The sequence below is a fragment of the Entelurus aequoreus genome, linkage group LG22 (assembly GCF_033978785.1).
Source record: "Entelurus aequoreus isolate RoL-2023_Sb linkage group LG22, RoL_Eaeq_v1.1, whole genome shotgun sequence".
Taxonomy (NCBI): Eukaryota; Metazoa; Chordata; class Actinopteri; order Syngnathiformes; family Syngnathidae; genus Entelurus; species Entelurus aequoreus.
Genome location: NC_084752.1, coordinates 31103570 through 31127957, shown reverse-complemented (window position 1 = coordinate 31127957; position 24388 = coordinate 31103570). Strand labels below are relative to the sequence as shown.

Sequence of the window (24388 nt, the reverse complement as noted above, 5' to 3'; positions counted from 1 at the left end):
ATAATAATGATAATGATAATAATAATAATAATTCAGTTGTTTAGTCTGAGCATTAAGTGAGAAAGACCATAAGTTACAACTTGATGGTGTTTTCATCAAGTTAAGGGAAGAAGGACAGATTTTCACATTAAAGTTTTTTCCATTTGGGTATTTATTTTTGTATTTTTTTTCAAAGTTCATGTTGCACTGTTCAATGTTCAATATTAAAGTGCTTATCTTTAACAATAAATAGCCTAATTAAACCAGTGTTTTGTTGCTTTTCATGTCTTCCAAGCCTATGATAATGTGAATTAACTCATTATGACAATAATTTGTTGACACAAAAGAAATGACAATCACTTTTACCTACAAAGGACACACAGCTAAGTAGTTAGCTTCCTATTAGCAAATTTAAATTTACATTAATTTCCATATTGTGTAAAGGACCAAAAAAATATGTCCTGCCCTTTTCTGACTTTGAGCCCCTGCCCCTCTATAATCATGTGCACGTCCCTGCACCCGAAGGCCTCCCCAGGGAGGTGTTTAGGGCACGGGGAAGACCCAGGACACGTTGGGAAGACTATGTCTCCCGGCTGGCCTGGGAACACCTCGGGATCCCCCGGTAGGAGCTGGACGAAGTGGCTGAGGAGAGGGAAGTCTGGGCTTCCCTGCTTAGGCTGCTGCCCCCGCGACCCGACCTCGGATAAGCGGAAGAAGATGGATGGATGGATGGGCTTATGTAAAACAACTTAAATTCCTATAATTTAAGGGCTTTTAAATCTGTTTTTTGAAATTTTTGTCATTTGAAATCATTAATCAAATGGGAGAATTTGTTTTTAATTTTCATAAATCGACTTTTATGTGGGCTACAGTATTTTTTTTAATAAAATATTTTTTTAATTGAACAACAAACATACATCTACAATTCACACAAAAGTCAAGGCACTTCTAACATCAAGGAAAGAAAACAAAAGCAAACACTGACAGAGTAACCCAATACCAAAAAATATGAAAAATACTAGTAATAATAATAATAAATAACCCCCCCCCCACCCCCCAAAAGACAAAAAGAGCTACCTAAATCACTAAATGTTTTTAACAAATATCTCAGTTTAAGGGTTTTTGTACTCTTAATCATTCTCCAATATTTGATTGATAATTGTAACCCATTAGGCCAATTAGAAACTGTAGGCCTTACTTTCATAAATTGACATTTATGTAGAAACATTTTGCCTGTGTAGGCAAAAGTATTAGTTTTTCTTGTCGATCTTTTACTGGTCTTTCAGGCGCGTTGGACACCTATCGTCCTCTCGCATCTGATTGGTCACTCCACTGCTACCGTTCATTTGACAAGCAAAATAGTGCTGGGCCGAGTTTGCTAGTGTACGTTGTCGTCGACCACACACCGCTAACATGTCTGAAGAACGTTCTGAAAGGTCTGATGGAAAGATTGTAAAGATGGAGGTGGACTACACCTCAACGGTGGACCAGCGTCTCCCGGAGTGCGAGAAAATGGCGAAAGTAAGCGACCGAGAGAGAGAGAGGCCTGTGGCGGCTGAGTCACGGTGTCAAGTCTTAGTTTGCTAGCATACATGCTAAAGTTCCACGCCACAGAAAAACACGATTTAACTATCCGTGACAAATACAGCGGCTAATGTTAAAACAAAGCCGAGCTTTTACACACCTTTTGAATATTACTGTTGTGCCTTGACTACTTTGCAAGTTACCCTGTTAGCATGCTAACACGCTTAGCCGCCCGTGAAAACCTTCATTGCTGGATTTAAAAACTAATACATTTTTATTTTCAGGATGGCAAACTGCAAGAAGCAGTTGAGAGCTTGTTGTCATTGGAAAAGCAAACCAGAACGGTAAGTTCTTGTTTCTATTTTGCCTGTGCTGCACTTTTACAGTACGCTTCTTGGATATATATATACACTATATTGCCAAACATATTTGGCCACCCATTCAAATGATCAAAATCAGGTGTCCTAATCACTTAAAATCAAGCACTTAGGCATGGAGACTGTTTCCACAAACATTTGTGAAAGAATGGGCCGCTCTCAGGAGCTCAGTGACTGTGCGCCAGTGAACAAAGCAAGGTCCATAAAGACATGGATGACAGAGTCTGGTGTGGATTAACTTGACTGGCCTGCACAGAGTCCTGACATGAACCCGATAGAACAGTGGTCCCCAACCTTTTTTGCACCACGGACCGGTTTAATGTAGGCATTATTTCCAGTGCCAGTTAAAAATACAGCAAAAATAACTTTAAGTTAAAGTACCAATGATTGTCACACACACACCAGGTGTGGTGAAATTTGTCCTCTGCATTTGACCCATCCCCCTGATCACCCCCTGGGAGGTGAGGGGAGCAGTGGGCAGCAGCGGTGCCGCGCCCGGGAATCATTTTTGGTGATTTAACCCCCAATTCCAACCCTTGATGCTGAGTGCCAAGCAGGGAGGTAATGGGTCCCATTTTTATAAGTCTTTGGTATGACTCGGCCGGGGTTTGAACTCACAACCTACCAATCTCAGGGCTGACACTCTAACCACTAGGCCACTGAGTAGGCATAATGCATGAAAAATACAACTCACTATAACGCTGAATTAGTGGGAGCCCTGGGCTTGTTTCTTTGCAATGAGGTGCAGATGGAAATCAGCCTTTGGCTACAATATGTCACTTTTATATTTGATATGTTGATTAATGGGCATTGTATCATGTCACAAAGCTATAACAAGAGTAAATTTCCTATGAGGAGTGTTATTGTACATCTATAAACAAGCTTATTGGTGTGTCTAGTGGGACAGGCGAAAGTTAAGTCAGAGAAAATGCAGTTTATAGATTATTTAATGTTTCTCTGTGGCCCGGTAGCAAATGCGTCACGGGCCGGTACCGGTCCCCGGGCCGGTACCGGTCCCCGGACCGGTGGTTGGGGACCACCGCTTTACAATACTGATAAGAAGGAAATTTTGTTGCATTTTCTCATTGTAGTGCAGGATAAAAGAGCAATAATGTGCAGATACAAATAAATAGATTACTGTACAGATAAATATATTGCACTTTTTCATATGCATCAAAATGCAGTCCTTTAAAAGTTATTTCATGTTTCTCTGCGGCCCGGTAGCAAATGCCCCACGGACCGGTACCGGTCCCCGGACCGGTGTTTGGGGACCACTGCGATAGAACACCTTTGGGATGAATTAGAACGTAGACTGAGAGCCAGGCCTTCTCGGCCAACATCAGTGTGTGACCTCACCAATGCGCTTTTGGAAGAATGGTGGAAAATCCCTATAAACAGACTCCGCAACCTTGTGGACAGCCTTCCCAGAAGAGTTGAAGCTGTAATAGCTGCAAAAGGTGGACCCACATCATATTGAACCATGTGGGTTAAGAATGGGATGGCACTTCAAATTCATATGTGAGTCAAAGCGGGTGGCCAAATACTTTTGGCAATATAGTGTAGTTACCAAAAGTGTTTTTGTGTATTTTTAGTGGTGTTGATGAAATTAATGGATTACTTTTATTTATATATATTCTAAATATCTTATCTTGTCCCCATCGAAGGCATCAGACATGGTGTCCACATCCAGAATCCTTGTGGCTGTGGTACAGATGTGCTATCAAGCAAAAGACTGGGATGCTCTGAATGAAAATATCATGCTTCTTTCCAAGAGGAGGAGTCAGCTGAAACAGGTCACACATGTCTTTTTTTTCTCCCTGAAGCTTGTGTTAATTACCATGCATTTCCAAGTGAGCCAGATCCGATATTACTGTTAAAGTTTTTTATGTCAAAACAAATTACCGTGTTTTTCGGACTAAAAAATCCTTTCATTTTCTCAAAACTCGACAGTGCGCCTTATAACCCGGTGCGCCTAATGTACGGAATAATTTGGTAGTGCTTACCGACCTCAAAAGCTATGTTATTTGGTACATGGTGAAATTATAAGTGTGACCAGCAGATGGCAGTCACACATAAGAGATACGTGTAGACTGCAATATGACTCAAGTAAACAACATCAAAGTTTTATATGTTCCATTGAAAATATAGAACATTACATACGGCGCTCAAAAATCTATCAGAATGTTTTAGTACGACTTTGGTAAAGCTATGAAGCCGCACCGCTTAATGGATTGTACTGTTCTTCAATATACAAGTATTATTGTGGTGTGTGTATAAGGTAAGACATTATCTGGCATTTGGTTTCGCAAAATTATGCAAAAGCAACTTTTCTTACCTTCTGGTACCTGCTGATCTGTATTTGGGATCTGCATAAGTCCTGAAAATTAGAGCGCGGCCGCCTTTGTAGTCCATGCTGACAACGTAGTCGATAAGCTTCTTCTTTTTCTCTATTTTCTTGTTATGGGACATTCATCCGCAGCTGTTGCCATTTCCAAAGTAGTGTTAAGTTCTTACTTATATCTGTCAGTAAACTCTCCATGAAAGCGCTAAAACATACCGGTATAGTGAGTTTACATTATTCACCCAAGGAACTTTAGTTATTAGAGAATTCTGGTCGGACGGTTTTTCACGGGACACATTTCCTGTGTTGTTGTTGCACTAGTGAGCCACGGATGAGAAGATGCTGCTCCGTTATTGAGTCTGAGTCTGAATGTCATTAAAACAGTTAGCTCCATCTTTTGACACTTTTTCCAATCCCGTCCTTGCACTCTACAACAAAGATGACGGGGAGAAGGCGCTGCCGAAAGTGAGCCACGTAAATAAGACCGTCCACAAAACGGCGCATCCTGAAGCGACTCTCAGAAAGCGACTTGAAGATGATCTGTAAAACATTATCCATGCAACATTTTGACCAAAGAACCACCATTACATGTTATGTAGATCACAATAATTTAAAATTTAGGGGAAAAAAATAAATTATATGACCCCTTTAATGCGCCCTATAACCGGTGTGCCTTTTGTAGGAAAATAGACCTGACTCGCCCCGCTCATCGGGAGTCCGCCTTATAATATGGTGCGCCTTATGGTCCGTAAAATACGGTAAAGTAATATAATGTTTTGATTGTATTGTATAAAAGAAGACCCACTAGATTTTTATTGCCAATCTTAGGGTAACAACGGGCCCAATTCCACAAGTATTTCCTTCGTGCATGTACGTCTGTCGGCCCTGTGACGAGGTGGCGACTTGTCCAGGGTGTACTCCGCCTTCTGCCCGATTGTAGCTGAGATAGGCTCCAGCACCCCCCGCGACCCCGAAAGGGATAAGCGGTAGAAAATGGATGGATGGATGTACGTCTGTCTTGGTGTTTCACTCCTAGACACACACTACCCCATTCTCTGCCAACACGGTGTGTTTAAGACCATGGGAAAAATGAACATCATAATACACCAACAAACAATTAAAGGACCTGTAGAGTGGAAAGACAAGTTGACTGTATATGCTTATTGTATTTCATTTAGGGCTGCAACGGTTATTCAACATTTGTCGCAGACAGTTATATTTGTCGAAAAAGTCATGTCGTCATTACTCGTGTTTTTCCGGGTGAAAGTGGGTCACTCGCAAAAACAACGCCAGTGATAACTTGTAAAGTTTGAGGATATTTCCTCTTATTCTTGTTAAAACATGAATACCTTACCCATTTTGCAAAGTGGACTTTGTTATTAAGGCTGTGCATTTTTGATGCGCGAGTATTTCAAGCGGAGACATGATGTCGGACATTTGGATGGAGGATGCGGACTCAACCTCGGTAAGAGTGTTAGCTTCTACCTTGCTAGCTAGGTAACAGGAGTGAGGTGAAGTTGTGTGAAAAATAACTTGCTAACTATCATTTTAGCCAAAGTCAGCCAGTTTAACTTTGTCTACATCAATTCAAGTACGTTTTAAAACCGTGTCAATTTGCAATGCCGAAAAAAGGCAATTTAACAAACACGAATCGGTCACAAACACACAGACTGGCAGGCACCAATACTGAGGTATCATAAGGTTAAACATACAATATATTAAATAGCCAACATTTTAAGAATCAATCAAATATAACATTTTACACATTGAGTCTATTTGAAATGCCGTCAAAAAGTCACTAACAAATGTGAATCGCACGCGCGCGCACACACACACACACACACACACACTCACACTTACAGAAAGACTGGCACCAATGCGGAGGTATCATAAGATTAAACATACAATATATTAAATAGCCAACATTTAAATAATTAATTAACGTCTATAATTTTAAACATTGAGTCTGTTGGAGTGCTAAAACTGCCAAGAGTTAATCAATAGTCAATATTCCAGTGTGCCGCTTTTTACACATACATTTATTATGTTTGTATTTTGTCGTTCTTGTTTAGCACTTAGCAGTACTGCTACATGATTCTTAGTGTTTCACTGAAGCTGGATCTGTTTAGCAGACCTTCTAAAACTTGTAGCTCATCCTCCTTATATTCAGGATCAACGATATAAGTTTCTGGATCATAATTTTCCCCAAAGTAGTCTTTGTTTTCTCTTACAAAGTTTGCATGATTTGCATTGTTTTCGGTGATGAAGGGATTTGCAGTTCCTATTTTGACGTCACGCGATGACGTGTTTGGCTAGCTCATTATCTCTCAAAATGACCCGGAAATCTCTGTGAGATTGATACTATTTTGATCATATCTATTTACTCGAAAACATTGTAAGTCTTTCAGTGTCATAGATCAGATTTATATGATAATAGCTTCCGTGCCAAGACGGAGCTGATATCACAGCTCCTCCTTTGGAAACAATCTACCAGGGGTCGCCTCACCTACCCCGAAGTAATCGCACGGGACACTGGGATCCTTGTTTCAGAGCTGGGCTCTGCTATGGGTAATCGGAGGGTTGTGCAAGGTCTCTCGGCTATGGTCGCACATTGATGATGATGATGATAGCTTCAATATAGAGGCAACTTGTTTTTCTACTCTATTGGTACTTTAAACACCAGCAGGTCGTCAAGGTATGAATGGATGTATATAGTGTTATTATTTGCACACTATTTGACTAGTGATGCATAAAAAATTTGGACGCCAAAAAGACGTATTTTGATCACAAGAACAGTGAAACCGGACGTAGTGATAACGTAAGTTTTACACACAGGTTGTCTGGAGCATAGGCAGCATATCTGCGCTGTGGATGTATTTTAATGTATCCGAAATATACTCGCAGAAGGTGATCTTCAAAATTCAAAGAAGACTGTGGCTTTTAAAGAGAGGAAACTTGCAGGTGTGACATCATGCTTTCTGCAGCTCGCGTTTAGTCATGGACATTGAGCGACAGCAGTAAAGAGTCTTTAAACACAAGTACAGTCTACAATAACACCAGAAATAGATGCTGAATGTGTTGCTAGAATAATAATTTGGGGCAGCTTAGCTCGGTTGGTGGAGCGCCAGTGCCAGCAACTTGAGGGTTGTAGGTTCGTTCCCCGCTTCTGCCATCCAAGTCACACCTGTTGTGTCCTTGAGCAAGACACTTCACCCACCTGCTCCCAGTGCCACCCAATCTGGTTTAAATGTAACTTAGATAATGGGTTTCACTATGTAAAGAACATTGAGTCGCTAGAGAAAAGCGCTATATAAAAATAATTAACTTCAAATTGTACAATAAACCGCAACAATTGAAAAATAGAGCAAAACGATATTATATAAGAAAAATATATGTTAATACTATAATTATTAATAACATATTGATGTATACATGTTTTTTGTCATTTTAAAGAAAACATTTATGCACCATAGCAAATAATGTGATGACATCAGCATGGCCACGCCCCTACCACCATTGGTATCTTTGCAATAGAAGGGGAAACCCTGACTGAGTATCAAAAACTGAATATCAGCGTAAATATTCAGTAAACTTGCAATTGCACAGTCAACATGTATCAACAAACGGAAGTATATAATACATATCGTTCAGTTGATCTGGAATTGGTATGTTTTTTTTCTCTCGCTTTTCCATTTCATGTGTCGCTATGGTGATGGTTATTTTAGTATACTTTGGCCACACTAGAACCCATGCATCTGCCATAAAAATAAGTGTTTACCGTGACGTCGACAGAGATCCCAGGACTGCTCAGGGGTCAGAGTGGATTTAATAGGAAACCTCAGAAAAGCTCTGGCTGTTTTTTTTCAGTGGTCTGTTTTTACTGTAGTCTTTGTTTTTACCGGGGGTGTTTTATTTACAGTTTTGAGTCGACGTGTATTAGGGTTGTCAAAGATAAACCGATGCAACTGGATATCTGGTTTGACAAGGGAGCGATTCTGCTGCGTTGTCAGCAGCCACCTCAATCGATAAGAATCAGCGGTGAATCTTTAGAATAATCGTGTACAAACATAGACTGGGTATTGCACAAAACTAGAAATACAGTGACGATTTTTGTCTTTTAAAAACGTGAGAGCCACAGCTGCCCGCGAAAAGATTCACGTGCTTGCCATGTTTAGCTTACGTGACTAAAGACGAGGGTTGATGTAACTATATGGACAGGGTGTCCGTCTTCCGAGACTTGCAATGCCTGCGAAATGATTAACCCAGAGTTCCACAATTAATGTAACGGCTGCTGAACGGTAACACAAAGGAACGTCTCTGAGCTTCGCCGTCTGTCAATACCCACCAGCGAACGTCTGCCGTTACTGACTTGGCTTGACTCATGAAAAATATATATATTTTCATTCAGCAAGTCTTTTTTTGGTCCATGTCTAAAAATAAATATTTGACATGTGACTCCGTTGTTCATCTTTTTACTTTGTTTGCTTTACAGCATCTTTGGGGATATGTGTTGTCTTTTACATTTTTTTAAATACTGTAAGCATATCACTTTTATAAAATATGCCTATGGGCGATCTCATTCATCCAGGTTATAGCTTTTCTCATGGCATTCAACTGATCAGTTGACTTAGACATTGGTCCTATTATCCGAGTAGTTTTCATCAGATCATGCTCATAGACTTGATTGGCCAAGGTCCTAACTATTTATCCTCTAACATGAGGAGGAGCAAATGCACTTGAGTTAATGGTTTTGTTTTTGTGTGGTGTAAAAAAATGTGTCCATCAACAAATGTTAACCATAGACTCGTTATCCATATTGAATCTTGTCGAATTGTTCGTACACCATATCAAATCGTTCTGTTTTTAGAATATAATTCTTTTAATCGTATCTACACCCATGTATATAGATGTGTAATCAAATCGTCCATCACAAAGATGTACGACCCTAACGTGTCTATCATCAATTAAGGTTTTACAGTAAGTGTTCACATTTTTTTGTCAAACTTTGATTACTAAACCTCAAATGGGCCATCTCTCACACAGGCTGTGGCGAAAATGGTGCAAGAATGTTACAAATATGTGGATTCTGTGACTGATTTGACCATCAAGCTGCGGCTCATTGACACTCTACGCACTGTGACTGCAGGAAAGGTTTGTTGCTTTTAGCCATTTTACACATATTTATAGCTATTTTGATTTCTGGTAAAGCTTTTTTATTCTTAAAATGTTGTCCAGTAATTTAATGATTAAAAATAACTTTGACATACCAGCACACATGAATGGCACAAAATGTACTACCCTAAGGTCCCAGATTTAGCACATCGAGTACCACAAAAACAATAGCATGTACATGATAATGCAAATAATGGTCTTCATTACAGATTTATGTAGAGATTGAACGTGCCAGGCTAACGAAAACCTTAGCTAATATCAAGGAACAAAGCGGAGATGTAAAAGAGGCATCTGCCATTCTTCAAGAACTGCAGGTAAAAGACAAATAAGGGGATTGGGCTTTTATGACAACCGTTTTTCTAAATATCTGTGTACGCCCAATAGGTTGAGACATATGGCTCCATGGAGAAAAAAGAGAAGGTAGAGTTCATCTTGGAGCAGATGAGGCTTTGCGTTGCTGTCAAGGATTACATTCGCACCCAGATCATCAGCAAGAAGATCAACACCAAATTCTTCCAAGAGGAGGGCACTGAGGTAACACATACAAATAGGCATTTGTTTGTTTGAAGCTGAGCTGAATTGAGCGATTAGTTTAACTGAAAATTGCTTTCCCCTAAAAAATGTAGGAATTAAAGCTGAAGTACTACAACCTGATGATTCAGGTGGACCAGCATGAGGGCTCAAATGTGTCCATATGCAAACACTATAGGGCCATTTATGACACGCCGTGCATCCTTGAGGACAACAGCAAGTGGCAGCAGGTACTTTTGTGCTACACAGAAAGTACCCAGCTCTTGCACATACAATAGATGTTTATTGTACACATAAATGTGACTTTCTTCTTCTAATTAATGTTTGTGTGTTTCAGGCCCTGAAGAGTGTTGTGCTGTATGTGATTCTCTCTCCCTATGACAATGAGCAGTCAGACCTAGTCCACAGGATCAGTGAAGATAAGAAATTGGAAGAGATTCCCAAATACAAGTATGTGATGTCTCTTGTATGTCCTCAGTACTACAAATTAGGGGAAAAAGTGAAGTATATGTAGGGCTGGGAGATCAAAAGATATCAATATACACCACGATAGACACGTAATCGATATCAATAAAAAACAATTTTTTTTCTACTTCGGAAAAAACGTGAAGTTGCAAAGCAAAGTTGGTTACATGAACAAAAGCACTCACTCTCTGGTAACCGAGCAACGCAGGAAGTGATCACTAATTGTGACTCAGGGCGGATTCCCACTTCCACCATCCTAGTCACCGCCGTTGTGTCCTTGGGCAAGACACTTTACACACCTGCTCCCAGTACCACCAACACTGGTTTAAATGTAGCTTAAAGATGTAGAGAATGGGTTTCACTATGTAATGCGCTTTGAGTCTCTTGAGAAAAAGCGCTGTATATATATAATTTAAATCAGTAAGAGTGACACGATAACAGCCAATCAGGTAACGGTATCAACTATCAGGTTTGGTTGTGCAATCTTGTTGTCTCGCGGTTGATTCTTTGCATAGATTGAGAAGGGAAAGTAAAAATGAGTGCTGCAGAGAGCGAATAAATTGTCGATTAAATAAGGATTAGCCACCTCGATAATATGGCAGTTTTTTTTAAAACGGACCGTCGTCAGGCCAATGTGGTCTGTAAATTATGCAAGGTGCTCGCCCCCATCAAGACTGGTTATACTACCCCACCTTAGCCGAGCAAAGCCTTAACTTCCTCGCACTAAACCTGCAAAAAATAGTTGTTCTCAGGTTTCTCTTTTTTCATACTTTGCACTATTTTGTGACACTATTTGTTCATAGTTTTTGTCATTTTTGTACATTAATTTAAGGAAGTTATTGTTAAGTGATGACATTTTTTTCTTTCTGCCTTTACAGCTGATGGGATTATAATCAGAGGAAGGTTACATTTGAAATAAAAATGTTTACATTTAATTAGGGCTGCAACTAACGATTAATTTGATAATCGATTAATCTGTCGTTTATTACTTTGATTAATCGATTAATAATCGGATAAAAGAGACAAACTACATTTCTATCCTTTCCAGTATTTTATTGAGAAAAAAAACAGCATACTGGCGCCATGTTCCTTCAACTTGCCAAATAAAACAAGGAAAATGTTACAAAAATGCACACTTTTGACACCCCTGCTATAGATAATAAAAAATTAAATCTGATAAATCTATCGATAAAAAGCAGAGCCTGGCGACGTATGCGCGTTTATCATAACTCTCTCGCACTCTGTCTCTGTCTCTGCCCCTCCCTCAAGAATGCTGCTGCGCGCACAATTTGTTTAGTTTTTAACCCCTTCTTAACCCTGAACGTACATTGTTCATACACGCAACCATAACTCAAAATGCCGGACATTTGAGGCATTTAAGAAACACCGCCCGGACAGCCCCGCAAAAGAGGACATGTCCGGTGAAAAGAGGACGTATGGTCAGTCTATCCTAGCCATTCTAGCAACGATCGGTTTCACCGGACATGTCCTCTTTTGCTAGCATGCTAGCAGCTAAGGGGCTAGGTCCTAGAGGACATGTCCTCTTTTGCGGAGCTGTCAGGGCGGAGTTTCTTAAATGCCTCAAATGTCCGGCATTTTGAGTATTGTTTACACAACGTGCAGTACGCTACTTAATATGTCCGTGTGGAAACTCGTTCGGTACACCTCCGCACCGAACCGAAACCCCCGTACCGAAATGGTTCGATACAAATACACGTACCGTTATTTATAATATAATAATAACCCCTGTTATTTTGATTATTGTTTCTCAGTTGTTTGTAAATGTTGCAGTTTATAAATAAAGGTTAAAAAAAAAAAAAAACCAAAAAAAACGTAGCCTCAGCGCATGTGCATAGCATAGATCCAACGAATCGATGACTAAATTAATCGCCAACTATTTTTAAAATCGATTTTAATCGATTTAATCGATTAGTTGTTGCAGCCCTACATTTAATATATTTTTCTCCTGGTCCTTATTTTTTATAGGTCATAACAAATATCAATACTTATCGATATCGTCCGATATAAAACACTAATATCGTGATACAGTTTTCAGCTATATCACCTAGCCCGAAGCATATGATTTAGTGGTGGTAATCTTTGGGGACCTCACAATTTCATTACGATTCAAGGGCCACAAGTCGATTATAAATCAATAGTTTATACATCTTTAATTATTATACTGTATATTGTTAGGCTGCAGCTAACGATTATCTTTCTATTGATTAATCTATAGATTATTTTTTTCGATTAATCGGTTAATCTATAGATTATTTTTTCGATTAATCTATAGATTATTTTTCCTTTTACCAATTATTTTTTATTTTATTTTATTTAAAATGAAGATGAAAAAATAAATGTAGGCCAGTTTTTTCAAAAGGCATGGCTTTTATTTACAAAAAAAAAAAAGTATGGCCACTCAGTCAACATGACAACAACATGACAAAATATTCTGTAACAATGTAAACATTTAAAACTTTTAACATTTAACAAAATTAAAAGTAGCTTATTTGCTTTTTAATGTGCAAATATAAAAGTAAACATCTAGTGCAAATCTTAATATTCTGCAATAGTATAAGCATTTCAAAAGTAAAAGTATTGCTTATTTTGCTTTAAAATGTGCAAAAATAAAGATAAACATCCAATACAAAAAAGTGCAAAACGAAATATTCTCTAACAACAGTGTAAACATTTCAACCAAAGTGAAAGTATTGCTTATTTGCTAAAATGTGCAAAAATAAAGATAAACATCCAATACAAAAAAGTGCCAATCTAAATATTCTGGAGCACTGTAAACATTAAGTATTGCTTTTAAAATGTGCAAAATAAACATCCAGTCCAACACAGTACACAATAACCAATTCTACTCATTCCAGTGAGTGACTAACAGTTGTAATGAAGAAAGGTTAGCATGTCTACGCTCAGAAGGGGTCGATGTAGCTGGAACTGAGAGGTAATTAGCCTTCACCTCAAACCAGGACTGCGAGCGAGCTGAGCTGCAGTTTAAGTTTCTAGAAGGTCAACGGGCTCATAGTGATGTTACTAGTAGTTGACTGGGAGGTATCATTTGGGGAGAGTCCGCTGCCTGATGCTCACCTGCTAAACACCTATCTGCTCCACGCTGAAGCGCTGACTACATGCGCTCTGAATACGCACTGCTGATTGGCTGGTAACGCTCTGAATACGCACTGCTGATTGGCTGGTAGAGCTTTCTGTGTACCAATCAGATGGTTGTGTGGGTGGGACAATGCTGCGTGCTGAGACAGAGGCAGAAGGAGCAAAGCAGCTTGTTAAGACTTTAGCAGCTAAAGTTAGCTTTAGCTTAGAAACTCGTTCGGTACACCCCCGTACCGAACCGAAAGCCCCGTACCGAAACGGTTCAATACAAAACACGTACCGTTACACCCCTAGCAGATACAAATGACACATTCATGTTTTGGGTAATGATGACAACGTATGCTAACGCGGACGATTGACTAGTTGATGGTTTTCTTTTCAAATGTTCGTTCATAGCCGTTGTGCTGCTATGATAGGCCATTTCCGCTCGACACAGTGTGCATACAACAACATTATTAGGCCGTGTATTGAAATACTCCCACACTTTTGGCGTGCTTTTTCCCACTCGCTTGCACAGTCTGCTTTGCGCTCCGCCATGACGGTAGTGTGACGTAAATATGCGACGCATCGACGCACAAAAACGGCGTCGACGTATTTACGTAACCGATGACGTCGACTACGTCGACGCGTCGTTTCAGCCTTAGTATATTGTTATTATAGTGTGTGTTAATATATTTTTATAAATATATTTAATCAATAATGATTTTTAACATATATAAATAATTGATATTTGGACATTTGTCCATCAATTCAGAATTGTCCACATTCAAATTGTGATGCATCAAAGAATGTAAAATTTTTCATACCTAATATGATCATTGCCGTTCATCTTTAGGGACCTTCTGAAGCAGTTCACCACCATGGAGCTTATGCGCTGGGCTGCCTTGGTGGAGGATTATGGGAAGGAGTTAAGGGAGGGCTCAACCGGCAGCCCCGCAACCGAAGTCTTTTCATATTCTGAGGAGGGGGAGAAGCGATGGAAGGATCTGAAGAACAGAGTGGTGGAGCATGTAAGTCTAAGGCCCAATTAAATAACCGTGTCTTTAGACAAATGTATTTTGAGATAGTCCAGGCCAAATAAACAGAATGTAATGTTTCATATTTCAATTGTTTGCCACTGCTCACAGTGTACATGCAGACTATTTGTTGTTCAATAAAGGTAAATACAGTGGTATCTCAATTAACGTGCCACAACCGAGCTCGTTACTCAAAACACTCGTATTTCCAATCAGCCCCGCCCATTGAAATCAATTTAGTCTGTGCTTGGCCCACCCAAAACACCACAGTTTTAACATGTAACATGCCTTTTAAAAAGAAAAAAACTGATTTTATTATAATATTAATCATAGTTTGAAAAACATTTTAATAGCCTGTAAAACAAGCAAATGGAGTAGTTTTGTGAAATAATGTAATCATTCATAAGCATTTACCTTTGGGAGCCAACGTTTGTGGGTCTCTCCTATGGACTTCTTCTCTGTTGTGTAACAATAGGAACTAGGAACTAGTTTGTTGCACACGGACACCTTTGAATGATGCACCGGAGAGACCAGAGTTGACAGCAAACAATATGTAGGGCCGTTGAAATGTGTTATTTAATTGTATTCAATTTTTTTTTAACTAATTCCTTTTTTTTGCCCTCCAAATTTGATTTTTACATTTGCATGTATTGTGTTGTATAGTTTATTTGAATATGCATGTACATAGCTCTTTTATCTTCATATTTCGATGTCCAAACAGGAATATTTTACCACCAAAAAGTACTTTTTTGTAATAGTTTTATAAAATGTCCGTTAATTGTTGCAAAAATCCTTACATTTATTGGTGCAGTACATCTTTAGACAGTTTAAATCAGTATTTTAAGTTAAATCATAATACTTTATTATATTTATTTCACTTTACTGTAATGCTTTATTGTGTGAGTGCAGTCAGACCGGATGTTGTGCACAGTGCGGTTATTGTGAAGGACGGAAGTGCGCTGCTGTTTTTTTCTTGACGGCTGCTATGTTTTTAAATGTGGAGGTGATTTTAAGTTGTTTTAAAATAAATAAAAAAGTGCCTCGAGTTACGGCCACCCATTTGTGTGTGCATAGACATTGCATCTGTAGTCTCTTCCACAACAACACAAGAAGATGAGATGTGTCGCGGGTGCATGGGTTGTCCTGCCTAACATTAGCGTCTTAGTTTGTTCCCAGACTAAACTGGTGTTCAACTTGGCTGTTTCGACATTGTTTAGTTCGGGAGGGGGGCAATTGAGTGTTTTGGGGATGAACATTCCTTCTCCTCACAATGACATCATTTCAGTCATCCATCCATCCATTTTCTACCGCTTGTCCCTTTCAGGCTTGCAGGGGGGCTGGAGCCTCGTGTGTGAGGCAGTGTACAACATGGACAAGTCGTCATATTTGTTGAAATTGGCGTAATATTCCGCGTTTAACAGTAGATTCCGTTTTTATTGGCCAATTCTGTGTATTAAATATTCAAATGTCTTAAAGGGGGAACGGCACTGTTTTTGGAATTTTGCCTATCATTCACAATCCTTATGAGACACAAGAACACACTTTTTTTTTTTAGTAATCTAAACTTAAAAAAACACTCGCAAGATGTGGCTCACTTTGCAGCTAATAGTAGTCACATGTTGCTTTCAAAGCCCTCTAAAACAACTTAAAAAACATCCATCAACGTTGTGTATATACATGCTTTGAGTATGTATATTATGTGGTAACAGACACGTTCATAACAGTATGTAATACGTACAATATTTACCCTATTTTGGTCATTTTAAACATTACTAGAACTTATTTCCTGGGCACATTCCATCAACAAACGTATGTAATAGACGAAAAAGACGACTGCTTTGTGTAAATGAGAATCCAGAACCTTATATTTTTTAACCTGAATATACAGACTGTGAACTGCTGATTATAGAAACTGAGCAAGCATGACGAGAGGGTGAAACATTAGAGCAGACGGCGTCCAAGAGAGTCTGGACTGGCATGATTTGGTGGTGTAATTGTGGAGCCTGCTAGTATTACACTAATGAAACTGTGTTTCAAGGCAGACGTATCTCCGTTTACAATAAGTTACATAAAACAGACTACATAAAAAGACTGGAATAACTTGTCTGAGAGGCTAACTTTACCATCTGTTGTCAGGGAAAGTACAACACACAAAAGATGCTAACCCTCAACAGGGGTCTCAGGTGAAACTCCTCTTCCCCCAGGCAGAGAATAGCGTTGCTGGGTATAGTGAAACACTAAGGCATTGTCCTAGCATTAGCAACTGGCATTAGCGCCATGCTTTTACCCCACAACAACAAACAATTACTTACAGTGTCCGCTCTCAGGATGCCGACTGATGGGATGGCTGAGTCTTTCAGCAAGACTTGTACTCCGAAGTGAGCTAGTAAATCCAGAACAATCCTCAGGTAAAAAATGTTGAGAACAAACTGTCACCTTGCTTAGCCTTTCGAGCGATTCTGCCAGGACCGAGTTGAGAGCCAGTATCCACTGCTTGAGTCTCTCTGCAGTTTTAGTTGGTAACGAGTAGTATTTGAAAGTTGACCCAACTTTTTGCTGTCCGACCACAACTTTGTACAATACACGTGTGAGGCATGAATGATAATCTAGCATTAACTATTCCAAACTCAAAAGCAATTCAGCTGCTGACGCAGGAGCTAGCTTACTTTTTGCTAATGTCTTAGCAGTGTGAGACTAAGTGTCTCTGTGAGTAAGGTGATGTGTTACTACGCTAGAAAAATAGTTCTGTGTTAGCTCTTACAATAACAATGTAGCTACAGCTTGGTTATTATGCAAGATTACGGAACGTAAATGATGTATTGTTCGCGGTTTTTGGATGCATTTTAAGAGTGATTTTAGAGGCAGAATGGATTACTCCTGTTAGCTGTGTTGTTAGCCACCAAGACCGAGCCGATTATTACATGTTAGAATGCTATAAAAAGGATTGGAAATGATTCAAATACAAAAAAAATGCAGTTCACCTTTAAATATATTATGTGAATTTAAAACAAATTTAGAAACTCCAGTCAAGTATTAAAATTTTTGAGGGCTAACTAAAAAACAGAACCAAAGTACCTCTGCAGCCTAGTCAGAATTGATCGAGCACCTGTGAATGTTGTCTGTCTATCAGTGTTGGCCCTGCGGTGAGGTGGCGGCTTGTCCAGGGTGTCCCCCGCCTTCCGCCCGAATGCAGCTGAGATAGGCTCCAGCACCCCCGGCAACCCCGAAAGGGATAAGCGGTAGAAAATGGATGAATGGACAACCTGCAAGTGTGTGATGCCAAGTCTGGTACACCCAAGTTAGCAGCGGAAATAAAGCCCACAGCAGAGCCAAGTTATTTCTGTAAGATAGGTTAAGGCTTTCTAATAAATACCTCACAACATTACCTTTGTGAAAGCCATTTGTTCAAAGGATTAAGGCAAATAAATTACAACCAAGTTGGCCAAAATTATACTTAAGTACATACTGTATAATAGTGGCCACATTAGGCCCACTTAAGCTTTTAAAAATTTGCCTGCCAAATATCACAGAAATAGTGAAACCATTCAGTCTCACTAAAGAAGTCTTCATACATACAGTATCTCCTCTGCTTGGCAGGGGGCAACAGCAAGGAGTACGTGTCACAAAGTCGCAGCAGTAGACAGTAGGGCTGCACGATTTTGAGAAAAAACGTAATTGAGATTTTTCTTTCCGAAATTGCAATTGAGATTCGATTTGCGATTCTTATATTTTATAAATATAAATGCATAAAACTGTGTAAAAAAACGAGTGAAGGTTTTACTTTTAGACTGCCAATCAACATATTATTGTCTCAAAGTGCCCCACATTAAAACAATATGCAATAATCTACTTTCAAAAATATTTGGCTGTATGCAAACAGACTCCCGAGCTTTTATCTACATCATCCTTCTAAACTGAAGAAATAACCGATTAAAAACTATACAGTGATCATAATGTAATGTAATCATAATAATGTGAGTAACCATTTAAAAGACTATACACTTTATACCTGATGGTTTAACTGTAATGGGATTATGGGAAGGTAAATAACTATCTTAAATAAACACACAAAAATAAAGTGGACTAATTTCTGTAAGAATTTTTTTTTTTTTAACATCTCAAAGTGCATTTTTTTTCCCGGTTGGAACAAGTAGATCGAGTTGTGTTTTTTGTTGTTGTCATTAGCGCATGTTGATGGGCTCATATTGCCCATCCGGTTTGAAGCTGAAATGTTTCCACAACGGGACATTTGGCTTTGTAATCATATTAATTCATTTGTTTTACTTTGCTGAGATAGGCTCCAGCACACCGCGCGACCCCGAAAGGGACAAGCGTTAGAAAATGGATGGATGGATGGATACTTTGCGGCATTTCTCACTAGCGAGTCACGGGTAGGGAGGCGTGAATCCTGTGTGTGTAAGTAAACTAGCAGTCCTGCTCTCCGCCCACCGAGACAAAGATTGTGAATGACTTTGAAGAGGCTCACTGCGTTCAGATAATTCTACTGTTAAGTAAACACGATCAGGTGCTGAGAGTGAGACCTCTTTCTCCCTGTTTAAAGCGAGAGATGAAGAAAACTAACAAACACAGCAATTTATTTTCTAAGTATTTCAACTTCATTTTTCATTCGATTATATGACTAATGACTTTCAACCCAGGCCGAATCACCATTCACACGTCTTCCAAGGTGAAGTGGTGTTTGTTATTAGCATACCAACTGCCTCCACTGCAGCGCACTCAAAACTTGCTGACGGTGGAGAAAAAAAAACTTGCATCTTGTGCTTTGTTTATCGCACTAATTAAAACCTCAGTGTTGGTTCGATGTCAGCCCTAGTAGACTGCGCGAATAAATCTGGACTGCTGCTAATAGATTTTGGCATTACAGTTTTTGTGGCAATAAACATCGTAACGCCGCTCCAGAATTCCCACGTGATACGAGTGAAAAGTGAAAAACAGGAAGTGTTCCTTGCATCATGCATTTACTCTGTAATTAAATACAAGCGGTCACGACAGGTGACAGTTTTTGCCGTGGAGCGGTGACCCAGATATACTCGGCACTGACACAAGCCCAGGGAGTTTGCTTTTCTGAAAAAAAAATTTTTTATTTTAAAATTGTATTTTATGCTGTTTTTATGAGCTGTATGGCGACCTTGAGTGCCTTGAAAGGTGCCGTACAAAATAAATGTATTATTATTATTATTATTATTATTATTAACACTTAGGTTAAAGGCGAGGTGTATAAGCGTGCAGAACATCTCCACAAGCGTGCAGTGCAGCCTTTGACTGGCGGGAGTCAGTGCCCACTGGAAACATTTCAGACCCTTGCACAGGCGTAGTAAATTAACACATGTATTTTCTTTTCCACAGAACATCAGAATAATGGCCAAATATTACACCAGAATCACAATGAAGAGGATGGCCGGGCTTCTTGACCTTTCCATTGATGTAAGCAATGTTGTAATTAATTAAGGGAGCAGCTTCCACATGTACACCAGAAACAACTCTTTTGTTAGTGTGTAGCACATACAGGATTTGTATTTAGGGTGGGAAAATATCTGAGGATATACTCATTGAGTTGTATTATAACATAGATTAACAGTTGAATAACCTTTTGCAGGCATGTGATTTTTCCGTCTAAAGTCAGAATTCCGTCTTTTTTAATCTCGGGGAAAAAAAAAAAAGATCTCCCGTTTTTCCGTTTTTTTTTCCGACCCTAAATCAAGATTCGAGACGTAGTTTATATTACGCCGTAGTTGATTGGTCGATATGTTCCTTGTGACCAATCAGGACATCTGTTATGAATGATAACGTTAACGTCATCATTCATAATGGTTATTACCGCCATTTTCCATATGTAAACGATGTCTGTTCTCGAGAGAATGGACGCTCTACGAGTAAAAGAAATTGATAAACATGTCAAAAATAAGTTTTGATGGGGCTGGATGGAAAGGGAAATCACTGATACTGTTGGGAAGAAGGAAGTTACGACTTTGTTCTGTGATTTTATTCGGAAAATCGATCGTCCTGGAAAGGTTTTGTGCACGTGGTGTCATGATAATATTGACTATGGATCACGAGGTTTCAAGGCTTTGGAAGTACATGCGAAACGGCAAAAACATATGAAACAACTTGAAGCAAGGAAAACAAACTTTTCACTAGCTGGTACTTTTGGATGTCAACCGAAAGTGAGCAAACCTTACGGACTTCATCCTTTGTTTACATCGACAACTGCCGTAGACATCGAGAGGAAAGATCCACCCAAACAACCCACTTCAGTTGCAGACAGGGTTGTTAATAATGAGGTAAGCTAAAAAAATATTTGCTTGCGAAATACGCATGTTTGTTTTAAATATTAACCAATTATTGCTTTGCGAAATATAAATGGGTTTTTCTAAAAATAAAAAGCCACGTGAAAATATATTATGAAATTACAGAAATTCAAAGAGTCGCATTATTGATTCCAGTTAACAATTTATTTGAAATAAATTTGCATATAATACTATTTTGTAATATTAAGTTCTTATGTAGTCTCTTGAAACTATTGTCAGTGGTGTAACAATCTTGAAGGTAAATATTTTCACACTTGTTTCATGCAATATGTCAGTGTCCTCACATTATTATTATTTTCTATTTTCAAATATGAGTAAACAATACTAAACATGTTTAATTATTTTCATAAATTTATATCCTATTTTGGCGAAAAGAATTAAATGTTTACATTTGGTATTTTGTTAAATAAATTTGCAAGGAAAGCTCATGTTAGGGCTGGGCTCTCCGAGAAAGCTAATGTGTGAAGTGAACTGAAGTTATGTGGTAATACTGTAAATAAACTGTAGATAATAACACTGATCAATGTGACACCTGTGGATGTGAAATGAACACAAGATGTAAATATTAGTGACTAAATACTGTTGGGACTGAACCATATACAGTGATTCATTAGGATAATTGGGTTATGTATGTTCTATTAATGATGTTTTCATGTCTTTAAACACTAAAATATTTTCTTCAAATGGTGCTGTCTTTGTTAATTTTAGCATGTTAAATTGGTGAAAAACCAGGAGCCCTGGACCTGGCTGGGGGGCCTTTGTCCCCCGGAAATTTTTTCAGTCTTTTTCATTGTGGTCAAATCACATGCCTGCTTTTGTTAAACATGAAATGGAAAAATAAGTGCACTCTCAAAACTTCTGCATTTAAATGCTCAGGTTTCTTTGACTGTGAGCTATTAATGTAATAGTGTGTGTTAAAGTGGTGTCGAACTGCAATGCATCACACTGGATAGGACAAGAGAGACTTTATTTTCCCACAATAGGGCAATTATTTGGTTGCAGTGCAGATTGAAAAAGTCCACACAAATATACGGTGAAAACAAGAGGGAAACATTAAAGAACACAAAGGACACACAGTGCACAGAGCTGATGCAACCAGCCGCAACTTCGGTTGGCGCCATTCCTACATGCAGCTACAAAAGTAAAACACAGCGGAAAACCCCAAAAAATGAGCAATAAACAATACATACACAAACAAATAAAAACACCATCTTAACACCCATTACACACTGTGGTGGCCGACGCAGTGCTCCACGCCTTTGTCTGCTTGGGTAAGTAAGGGGCAGCAAGGCCAGAGACAGGAACAGACCCAACAAAACAACCAAGACAGCTCCCGGCCAATGCATGGATGAGGGAGAATCCGTCCAGGGAGAACGAAGCCTCCACATCCAACCTGGTCCCTCCACGCAGACTCAGGTGTGGCAAGAGAGCCAGTAGCTGGTGTCCAAGGCAAACATGGCCACGGCCAAAAGGCTCCCCTGAAGCCGATCTAAAAGTCCGCAAAAATCATCCCTTGTTGCGCTGTCCCGACGGGGCAAAAATCAAGATGGAAACATCAAGAACAAAAGGAGGACACACAAGACACACACAGCTCCTGCAACCAGCAGCCACTACAGCGGTGCCATCTTGAAAAAAAAGTGGAGACTGAGAGCTGTTTCTAAGTTGTGGTTACCTTAACCCAGTGTTTTTCAACCTCTTTTGAGGCAAGGCACATTTTTGTCATTAAAAAATCCAGAGGCACACCACCAGCAGAAAATGTTAAAAAATGAAACTCCACCAGGTCGTCGTGCCTTATTTTGAGTTTGTTGGTGTTTTCCTGTGTGTAGTGCTTTAATTCTTGTCTTGCGCTGTTATTTTGGTGGCCCTTCCTGTTTTGTTGGTGTTTTCCTGTAGCAGTTTCATGTCTTCCTTTGAGCGCTATTCCGCGCACCTGCTTTGTGTTAGCAAGCAAGGCTATTTATGTTGTTGCTATCCTTCTTTGTGTGGACATTGTTGATTGTCATGTACAAATGTACTTTGTGGACGCCGTAAGGTTTTGCTGTCGTCCAGCATTCTGTTTCTGTTTACTTTGGAACCAGTGCAGTTTTACTTTCGTTTTGCATAGCCATTGCCTTTTCCTTTCCCTTTCGTTCATTTTTGGTTTAAGCAATATGCCTCCCGCTGTGGTCTGCATGTTGGGATCACAACAAACCATCCTTGTCGCACCCGACACATTCCGACTTTTGCAAAGCAATTACCGTATTTTTCGGACTATAAATCGCAGTTTTTTTCATAGTTTGGCCGGGGGTGCGACTTGTACTCAGGAGCGACTTATGTGTGAGATATACACACATTACTGTAAAATATCAAATAATATTTAGCTCATTCACGTAAGAGACTATACGTATAAGATTTAATCGGATTTAGCGATTAGGAGTGACAGATTATTTGGTAAACGTATAGCATGTTCTATATGTTATATTTATTTGAATGACTCTTACCATAATATGTTACGTTAACATACCAGGCACGTTCTCAGTTGGTTATTTATGCGTCATATAGCGTACACTTATTCAGCCTGTTGTTCACTATTCTTTATTTATTTTAAATTGCCTTTCAAATGTCTATTCTTGGTGTTGGGTTTTATCAAATACATTTCCCCAAAAAATGCGACTTATACTCCAGTGCGATTTATATATGTTTTTTTCCTTCTTTATTATGCATTTTCGGCTGGTGCGACTTATACTCCGGAGCGACTTATACTCCGAAAAATACGGTGCCGGTAACTACTTGCTGCCACCTACTGACATGGAGTATTATGTGGTTACCCTGCTGAGTTTTACACAACACAGACACTTAGCAATGGCACATTATTTGCAGATTATAACTATTGATTTGCAAAAAATATTTTTTGGACCAATTAGGTGAAGTTGCATAATTTCCCACGGCACACCAGACAATATCTCACGGCACAGTGGTTGAAAAACACCGCCTTAACCTGCATAACATTTCCCAAATATGAACAAGCCTGATCTGACACAAGGCTAATTTTAGATGCTTGCAGATATAACGTTTTTTTTAATTGTGACTGTAATTTACCTTTGCAAGTTTGAAAACGTTGTGCTGGCAAATTGATGATTTGTGTCCGTCTCAAATGTAATCTTCAGGAATCTGAGGAGTTTCTCTCCAGCCTGGTCGTCAGCAAGACCATCTACGCCAAGGTGGACCGCCTGGCTGGAATCATCAACTTTCAAAGGCCTAAAGATCCCAACGACCTGCTCAACGACTGGTCGCACAAACTCAACTCGCTTATGTCGCTGGTCAACAAGACCACGCATCTCATCGCCAAGGAGGAAATGATCCACAACCTGCAGTGAAACAAGATTGCGCTTCTTTTCTATGTTCGGTTTCCCGCGTCTCCTTCTGACGGATTGTTTTGATTGGACAATGAGCCCTGCAGCACAAACTCAAAACAAGACCATTGCAAAGTCCTGAATTGTTATTAATGACCATTAACATGTTGCAACATAAAAAAAAATAAACCCTCAAATTGTGTAA

General features: G+C 39.3%; 1 protein-coding gene across 1 annotated transcript; it reads left to right on the top strand.

Annotated features, from left to right (window-relative positions):
- The first annotated feature begins 1296 nt into the window (after positions 1–1296).
- psmd12 (proteasome 26S subunit, non-ATPase 12) lies at positions 1297–24388 on the top strand. The gene is made up of 11 exons (XM_062032879.1): positions 1297–1500; positions 1788–1847; positions 3545–3673; positions 9265–9372; positions 9603–9707; positions 9778–9927; positions 10020–10154; positions 10262–10374; positions 14342–14516; positions 19890–19967; positions 23998–24388. The coding sequence occupies exons 1-11, from the start codon at positions 1393–1395 to the stop codon at positions 24205–24207; spliced, it is 1371 nt and encodes a 456-aa protein (XP_061888863.1). The 5' UTR covers positions 1297–1392; the 3' UTR covers positions 24208–24388.